Genomic DNA, 9,798 nt, shown 5'->3' with positions numbered 1-9,798 from the left:
AAAAATGATTATTTATCAAACTTACCTTGTGTTGAACCTGTTTTGTTTTTTTCAATGAATTGAAAAAGCTCTGATGTAAAAGCTGATAAAAACATCTACTTTTACGAGATCTATGGAATAACAGCAGCTAAATGTCGTCTTACACTACTGATGCTGTAAAAACCCACCTGTGATAGAAAGGGCTAAGAATCTAATATTCTTTTATTGTCATTTCACTTGCATCATACATTTACTCCTTCTCTGAAACAATAGATTTCCAAAATGAGAAATGGTACAATACTTTCTGAAACGAGTCAACTAACTGAATACTGAGGAAATAACTTAACGTACGAGCTGATTTCTAGCAAACACCAAAGGGCAACAAAGTACTTAGAAGCAAACGTCTTATCATTCATTGTTGGAGCAGATGCAGCATGATGTACATTAACTGGACAATTCTGCATGTGCACACACACACACACACACACACACACACACAAAGTCACACATTCAAACAGACAGCAGCCACTTTGTTGTGCGTCTATTGACGCGATAACAAAAAACAATAGCTTTTTTTTTTTTTTTGCCAACTTATTTTGTTTCATGCAAATTCATTTCCATAGCAACAGGGGGCAGGGAGGATTGTAAAGGTCGAGGGGGGGGGGCATCTATCTAGCTCCACTCAGGATGCTGTCGCTGCAGGTCCGCACGCTTCACAACAATACATTCCCTTGCATAGATTCTCGTGTGTTGTGGAATGGACTGAAAACATTCTCCCATTGATTCCTCTGAAACGGAGACCAGGAGCGGCCCTCAGATGTTGAAGACCCTCGATCCACTCTGGAAGATGGCGGACGGGTTCGGGGAGAGCTTGGTCCTCACCAGATGCTCCTGAGTGGAAGAGGGAGACACAGGTATAACAGCAGCTGTAAAAGGGATCGGAGAGATGAAACCGGAGGGGGCCGCGTCTGTGGTGCTCAGAATGGACCCGTGAAATGAGAGGAGACTGGTCGGGCCTTGGCGTCAGAAAGCATCAGGGCTGCTGTCAGGAGAGCGAGAGGTTTGGACCGGATCGCCACTTCCTGCTTAGTGCCGCTGTGTTCAGATGAGAGCAGCTGCGGTCAAAGTCTGACCAGAATCTAATGGCAAATTAAGACAAGTGGCACATCTCCATCCCTCCATCTATGTCCCTTTACTCTGATGGCGGTGGAGCCATAACCACTGATATTGGGTGAGAAGCAGGGTACAACTCGGACAGGTCAGTGCATCTCAAGGACAAGATACATTGCCAAGAACCATTCCATTATCCAACCAATCGCACCAACAGTCTGTTTAGGTTCTCCAATTCACAAAAAAAAAAATCCTGGTTTGTTTTGATAGAGAGACTCCAAGCAGCCAGGCTTAGCAGCATGTGTTGATAACGTTTAAAGTGATATCGAACAACCCAGAATCTGGGTGGATCATGCAATCTGGGCGGGTCTCCATCAGAATCAAACCTCTGACGGCCCATTGAACTTTAGAAAAACATTGAGATCATAAAACAAACCAATTCTCCAAAATGTAGCGTTTTGGACATGATGGAAACAAAAGCCCTGCGACTGGCACCAGCAGTTCCATTCAACAATCCATTTGCTATACCACTTATCTTTTGAGGGTCATCTGGAGCCAATCTAAAACCAAACTTCACGCAGAGAGACCCTGGTTAAGCTTGGATTAAAACCTGAGGTGACAATTCTGCCAACGTGTTCTCTTTATTTATAGCAATTATTCGACAGGTTACTGAAAATATGCCAAGCTTCAATCTTTCACTGAACGTGTGTTGCAGCTTTTTCATCCCTCGCTCGTTGGAGAGACTTTCTGTCCCAGCAGCTCTTCAGAGTGTGAGCACTCAGTGGGTGGCAGGGAAGCAGGTACACGCTGTTCAGCAAGTCAGATTGGTGTGTGAGTGTATCAGCCCCCCCCCCCCCTCCACCCTGATCACACTCACTGTATTTTCTGCTCCGTGTAGCACCCAGGTCACTCTCTCTCTCTCTCTCTCTCTCTCTCTCTCCTCCCCCCCCCCCCCCGCTCCCGCTCCTATATTAGATTGGTGCCAAAGACGGCCCAGCGACCTGATGCAACGTTGCACTTTAACAGATAATCCATCACATGGTGCTCTCCATCTCCACCTCCACCACCCTCCTCTCACTTTTTCACTCTCATTCTCCCATCACCTATCCGTCACATGCTGCAACTCAATTTATCTCTCCTTGTCTCTTTCCCCCCCTTCCCTGTCCTAGTCTCTTTTCATTATGCCTTTGTCTTTCTCGCCTTTCTACTCCTGTCAATGCCACCCTCTCCTTTCCTCTCCTCTCCCCTCGTCTCCTCTCATCCCCTCTCCTCCCTGCCAATCTGGCACAGGACACCATTCAGTGTCGTCCTGGCAGCGTGGGAAAAAGGAGGAGAAGTCCAAGAGAGAGAACAAACTTTGGAGAGAAAAACAGGAGCGAGAGTCTGGCTCCTGGTGGATGTAGATGTAAAGGGGCAGAGGAAAGAACAATGGATGAAGGATGTGAGGTGGCTCCTAGGGGAGGGGGGGAAATTGAATATGTTCCAGACTGAGGCCCGATGTTTGAGAATAATGAGAGTTACTAGTTATATATTTACTCTAATAAATGTCAAATAAACCACTTTAAATATCCTGATGCGATACTAAATAAGAATTATTTGTTTCTGCAAACAGTTTATGAGACCCCACCTGTTTTAGCCATTTTGTATATCTTTTTAGTTTTTTCTACATCTCTGTGTTGTGTTTTTAGGCCTTTTGTGTGTAATATTTAGTTTTTCTACATCTACTGTTGTCTATTGTGTGTTTTATGGTTTTTAGCTATTTGGTTTTTGTTCTCTCTTTCTAGCTGTTTCCTGTCTCTTCTTATGGAGTCAAACAAGGGTCATTTATATTTTGAGCTTGTGAATCAATGATCAGAAATTAGTTGTATATCACGTTTATCATCTTTGCAAATTTACGCGTATGATGACGATATAAGTTGTGGATGTAAAAATTTTTTGTAGCTGCAACATTGTGTCAATCTGTTATTAAAGTTCACACAGCAACATTTCCACCAGTGACAAACACACCTGTGCCACAACGTCCCTGCAGGCTGCATAAACCTCTTTCTACAGTTTCAAACCATTGTGAGCAGCCTTTCCCTCCACCCACCGTGTCACTGCAAGGGGAAAACACAGCATTCAGAAGTAAATCAGGATGGTCTGGGAGCTCTGGGAGCAAAACAATCCCAAACGTCATGGGGCCGCTGCATCTGAACTGACAATAACACAACCAGGAATTAAGGAGAGTTTCCCTCTGAGGACTCCACTCAGCATGTTAAATGTGTTCCCCATTCTGCAGTTTAGTCTCACTCATCCCTCACACACACACACACACACACACACACAGACACACACTGCGGATTAAACAGCCCATCCTCATAAATCTGCCTTGTCTCTCTCACACACACAAACACACACGGTGCAGACAGTTCAGAGCTGCACTCAATTGAGCCAGACAAGCTGGGCTGCAGGTTTTTTACCGGAGCTTCATTCTCTCAACCTCCGACAACTCACAACAACAACAATGTCATCGGGATGTTTTAAATTACATTCTGGAGTTCGGCGTATTTTGAGACAACACAGCTCTCTAATCGTAAAAAGCGTCAGCACGGAGCTCTAATCGGTCGGTTGTCTGCAGCGTGTGATCAAATTAGAGGCGGCCTTTATCTGCTGAGATGGATTTGATCGGTTGTGGGTGGGGGGTGGGGTGGGGGGGGGGGGCACACAATTTGACAGATTGATTCGAGCGATAATGAGAATTTCATTTTATCGTAACGCGCAGATTGATTTTGATTTCCGCAGCTCAGTTGGGGACTTAACCATTAAGTCTTTTAATGAATAGACTCAGTCCGTCTCTGCTCCACACACTGAATGAAGAAGCTGTGTCTGCTGGTGATAATGCAGTATGGTGTGGGTATGTGTCCAACGACCGATTCAACAACGTCCTCGCCAGACAATATACCAGCCCGGTGTCATGACCCAGTATAATGCACAGTGCGGTGGGATGTGTAATGCTTGGTCAGACTCCTCTGCAGGGGGCTGGTGAGTCAGTAATGAGTTGGCAGTGAGTGGGCCGCTGGTGACAGGGGTGGATAATCTAAGATCAACTTGATTTGCTGCCAGGCCGGTTCATGTTGCTCTGGCATTTTGTTGTCTGACTGATGGAATGCATGTTAAACTGCACTGTGTGTGTGTGTGTGTGTGTGTGTGTGTGAGAGAGTCTGTCATAGGCTACCCTTGGGGACATATTTCAGACAAAAAACTAGGGCCCCACTGATATGGATGTTTGAGGTGCATATGCCAATATTAGGGAGTAAAAGAAATTATGAAACTGACTTAAGCCGATTTATCTATGAATAAAATTCACAAAAGATTCACAAGATGTCGTTTTCACACGTTGTTTAATTGAGGCTGGATACTATAGAGTTTATTCGTGAAATTGAAATACTATAGAACTTAAAGAAAACACAAAAACGATGAAAGGTATGTGGAATTTGCCTTAAATTTACTTTAAAATGTAAATATAATTGCACATATTTTCTGCATTGTTATTATTCCATAAAATAAAAGGTTTATTTGTAGCAAACATAATGCCAATACCAGTTTGTCTGTGAAAAACTCACATCGCCCGACTTTTATCGGCCAACCTATAAATTGGTTCGGGCGCTTTTCAAAGTCAAAAGACAAATCAATTAGACCAACTCGTCCAATTGGGGCCAAAAGCTGATCTGTGTAAAGTCATCAAAAGGTGACCTATAATGATGTGCGTGTGTGTGTGCGTGATTGTGTGTGTGTGTGTGTGTGGTGTTCAGTCCCACAGATGAACACACTGTCAGCAGCACATCCCTCCTTAATGTGCCGTGAACTCTCGCTCCAACTGGGCCAGTGTTATTAATAGTCTGTGTCCTGCCGCTGACATCTCCCACTTCGACCTCCATCACCGTCACACAGGACACTGACAGACATGACGGCCTAATGGTGCAGTCATTAATCAGACACTTATGCAAATTGTATTCAGTACGCCATCTTTATCACCCTTTCCTGAAACTGAGGAGAGATGAAAAACACAGCTTTTCACCACCAAACAAAGTTTCCTACCCCTCCCTGAGTCCTTTCAGTGTGAGACGATACTCTGTGTGTGAATAGACAAACCCGCCAGTCCACGTCCAGCCCAGACCTGGCCCGGCTCTCCTCTGGCAGATGGCACCGAGCGGGTGCAGGCGGGGAACAGGGATGGCACTAAACCTCTGGAGATTCCCAAAAGCTGTCTCACTTACTGTCACGCAACAGCTGACCTGCACTGAAGAGGAAAGACAGGGATATGTCCCCTTATCCCTCAATAATCAGGAACAACCTGCCTGAACTGATGAGTTCCCCGAGCAAATCCTGTCGCCTTGTTGTCGCAGTTAGTTTTGCTTCAAATTTCAAGCTCCCTCTACATCTGTCTCTCTCTGTGTGCGCCCATCTTTCTGTCTCACTGCGTCCCAGAGCACAGATCCAGATTGTGCTTTAAAATGTGGTCATTATGGCTCTGGGCAACATTGAAAAATTAGGTTTAAAAAGTGAGAAAAAAAAAATTGTCATTATATATATGACATTGAGATGAACATAGAATAAGCACAATTTTGCTTTGAGACATGAATATCAGCAAATTTTATTTCTGGTTTGTAAAATAACATCTGTCCTTGATGGTCAATGTCATTTCCTCTTTATTGCATTAAAGTAACCCCAATAATTTTTTTAAGTATAATAAAATATCAAGCTAAAAAAGTGCCTGCATGGTCAAAAGTTCCAGATTCCCCAAAGTGTGTCATTCTTTAATGAATACATTTAATGTCGAACCTGGAGAAATCCATGTGTTGTTATTGGAATTAATGATCCGTCCACACAAGTGCTGTGTTGTGGTTTGACAAACTTCTTAAAGTGTTTGATCAAATGACAAGAGCCATTAAGTGTTGTATTTATATGTATTTAACTGCAGCTGTGATCAGAGACACATTAAGTACAGACTAGTTAATATATCTGTCCTCAGGGTTGTTTTATTTTAGGACCAAAATGGAGCAAATTACTCATTTACCAAACTTCTTTGTTCTCATCCAGCTTCTTCTATCCAGGTCGAAGTGATGCGTGTGGCTGTTATCTAACATATAGACCATGGCCTGTTTTAAACAGCTGGGTCACTTTGAGCTGCTTTGGGACAGAATGCTGTATCACTGAGACGCCCCGACAGCAACAGGCCGCCAGGGAGATGAGTGAAGATGACTTTCAGGAGGCACATGTTCTTAATGAACTCTCTGAACCTACAGCTCCTTTAGTGAAGGAGTGCCTAACATCAGTCATTCAGCTAAGTGACTGACACTATATATATACATATGTAATGTGGAGGACGTTTCTGTCTATGCTCACCTCTCCTTTGGTGAGTCCGCTGAGCTCTGCCCTCTCAGGTGCGACGCTCTGCTGGAGGCTGGAGGCGCTGGGTGAGCTGCCGGCCTGCGGGACAGTGGCGGTGGGGTGGGGGACACCAGCAGGTTGCGTGGTCGGGGCAGCAGACCTCCACCCCATGGATCTCTGGAAGTCCCCGTTGAAGGCAGCCTGGTAGCTGGTCTCTCGCGGGATGTCGGTGGCCTCGGTCCCCGGGCTGGAATACTGAGCTGGAGGATTTCTTCTTGCACTTTTGGCTGGTTTGGCCCCTGTCCACGGCCTGTACTCTTGCCTGGAGGAAGAGTGGAGCATCAGAGTGAGACAGAGGCGCCGAGCAGGCACATGTTTGTATCTGGCTTGTTTTTGAAGCTATGCCTGTGAGGATACTCACAGATAAGTAATGCCGAGTTCTTGGAATGTTAACACTCACTTTAAAGCCTATGTAAAAAAGTGAGGATGTGAGGTTCAGTAGGCCTAGAGGAAGTAATGAAAGCCACTATAATCTCTATCAACAGATTCTACATGTGAATATTCAGAATCTATAGGTAAGGGACAAGAGTTTGGGGAGCGAAGCCTTCTGGTTTCTAGTTAATAGAGTAATGATGATTAAAGGTCTTGATATCACAACTAAAAAAATTAAAATCAACAGAATAGGCCTTTAATCTCCAGAGTCGATCACCCCACATTGAGAACTACTTGCAAGCTTAATTTAAAACAAACTTGCAAGGTGAGATGAATATTTTTCTCTCTAATGTGAATCACATGGTATCTTTACTCATTTAAACCTGATGCATAAATAAGGGGAAATAAATTAGCTATTTGGCTTTATACTGCTGGTAGTTAATAATAGATAAAGGGGGGCTGTACATACATTTCTTCTGTGGTCACAAGCCAGAAAGGTTGAGAGGCTCATATTTTTACTTCCTCCCCACACACACACCATAAACAAATCCAATATTCATAGAATTAAACCTAATCTCACATATAAATATGTAATGTGAGAGAATTATTGATAACCTCATCTTCATGCAGGATTTCCTTGGACCACACTAGATGTAAATTAACTGCTAATCTTGCAGACATCAGTTTCCATCATGGAGGGGACAGCGACAGGTGCTGAAACAGGTCAAACCCACAGAGCAAAATTGGTTGGCCCACATCTTGCCCAAAAACCGTGTGGACTGATGGTTGTCCTGGCCGTTTACCAGATCTGGGCCACATGTCCACCAAAGGTGCCAAAGTGGCTTGGTGCTGTTTTGGCCATATTCATAATTAACATGGGCCACTTTAGGTTCACATCCAAGTAACATGTTGTCTAGAGCACCACATGTTTACCAAAAAGGTCCACATTTGTTTTTAGATAGTTGGGCCACATTCGCGTTTTTACAAGTGGACCACTTTGGGCTCACTTCCAGTTAGTCTGGGCCATTTGTAGGCCTGAAGTGGTCCACATACGAATGCCTCCTACCTGTAGGAGCTGGTTTTACTCTCCTCCTCCACCTGCTGCTCCCCCCATCTCTGCCCCCGGCCCCGCTCCTCCCCAGGCTGTGCCTGGCTGGGGTGAGTGTTCCCCGGGCTGTCCGACACACTGTCCGCCCTGCTGCCCCCGTTACTAATCCAGGGGAAGTTCTCTTTCCTTGGGATGGGCCAGGGTTTGAAATCCTGCGTGTATTGCGTAATGCTGGTGAAAGGCACTCCGGGCGGGTGGTATTCCTCCCGGGGCTTGTAGCTGGGCTCCCTCCTTGCGCTGAACGATCCTCGGGTCCCCGGGCCATCCAGGGACGCATGGGGGGAGCTGACGTCCTTACGCGCGTCTGGGGTCGAGTAGTTATTCCCGGGTGCGCGCTCCGAGAAGGAGAGCTGCTTGGTGACGGAGCGCACCTCCTGCTCACCGATGTCCGAGTAGTTCTGGATGGTTAGCGGCACGGACAGGTCCGATTTGTCGAACTGGTTCCAGAAGCGAGCCAGGCAGCACACTCTGCTGATGCACGGCCAAGCCATCGTATACCCTCCCCTCTCTAACTAACACTCGGGCTGGGGAGGAGAGGAGAAGACGAGAGAGAAAAATAGACAAAAAGAGAGACAGAGAGAGAGAAGGAGGGGAATGGAAAGAAGAGAAAAGAAAAGATCAGAAAGAGTGTCTCCCTCCCTCCACGTCCGTCTGTGCGCAGCAGATAGTGGAGAGTGTCCCGGGGTCCATGTCAGCAGCGGGGATGAGCCGATGTATGAATGCGCCTCTCACGTGGTCTGTGGTAGAGCCTCCACCATGCAGAGGAATCTGTGGCAAATCCTTCCCCGAATCTCAGAGAGGACCCCGGGAGTCCGCATCGCTCTCAGCGGACCCAGCATCAAAGAGACGCGGTTATATCTTGTTCTCCACTACATGCGCCCACTCCCACAATCACAAGCCTGCAGCCCAGGGGCGGCTCCTGGTACAGGCGACATAGGCAGTTGCCTAGGTCGCAAAATGCCGAGAGGGCGGCACAAGAGACTGATTTATCTTGACCTGACTCATGCAATGTAAAACAATACATTAACGTCACACCATCATAACCCTGGGACGCACCGGACACATCATCTCCTGTGTGTAGGGGGGCTTGTTCTCCACTACATGCGCCCACTCCCACAATCACAAGCCTGCAGCCCAGTGGGTTTCTGCAGAAGCCCACTGCGCAGAAACCCACTGCGCACATCCTGCGCAGAAGCCTACTGCGCAAAACCAGCACAGAAGCCCATAGCACACATCCTGCGCAGTAACCCACTGCACACAACCTGCGCAGAAGCCCATTGCACACATCCTGCGCAGAAGCCTACTGCGCACAACCAGCGCAGAAGCCCATTGCGCAGAACCCCACTGTGTAGGAATTGCGCGTGCAGTTGTTTTTTTATATTTTTTTTTCCTGTTTTAATATTTAATTAGTTTAAATTAACATAGTGTAAGATATTTTGCAATTAACAGGAGAAATCGTGCCAATTTAAAGACTTCAGTATATTGCCAGCTTGAAAATGTGGGAAGGGGATTCAAACCCGGGACCTACTTATTGCCAACTGAACACTTCACCGGCTAGGCCACTTCGCCTGATGATCAGTGATTAGAACTAAGCACGCTAAGAATACGAATTACCATGTGTGTATGTCCGTGTCATTTTATGCTGCTTTGGATAAACACTTCAGAGAAATATATTTTCTACTTTACTACATATATTTGACAGCCTTACTTAAAAGTCACTTTTATATTTTTAGATTTTAGATACTGGATGATTTAACTTGCTTTAAAATCCTATTGCAAGTAGGTTAGATATACAGATA

General features: G+C 45.7%; 1 protein-coding gene across 1 annotated transcript; it reads right to left on the bottom strand.

Moving 5' to 3' along the window:
- Positions 1 to 5: 5 nt before the first annotated feature.
- Positions 6 to 8,844, bottom strand: map6d1 (MAP6 domain containing 1). The gene is made up of 3 exons (XM_062404559.1): positions 7,958 to 8,844; positions 6,475 to 6,781; positions 6 to 870 (listed from the first exon to the last, which is right to left on the bottom strand). The coding sequence occupies exons 1-3, from the start codon at positions 8,488 to 8,490 to the stop codon at positions 793 to 795; spliced, it is 918 nt and encodes a 305-aa protein (XP_062260543.1). The 5' UTR covers positions 8,491 to 8,844; the 3' UTR covers positions 6 to 792.
- Between the last annotated feature and the right edge of the window lie 954 nt (positions 8,845 to 9,798).

Source organism: Platichthys flesus, chromosome 14, assembly GCF_949316205.1.
Source record: "Platichthys flesus chromosome 14, fPlaFle2.1, whole genome shotgun sequence".
In the NCBI taxonomy this organism is placed as follows: domain Eukaryota; kingdom Metazoa; phylum Chordata; class Actinopteri; order Pleuronectiformes; family Pleuronectidae; genus Platichthys; species Platichthys flesus.
This window is presented reverse-complemented; position numbering and strand designations above follow the sequence as displayed.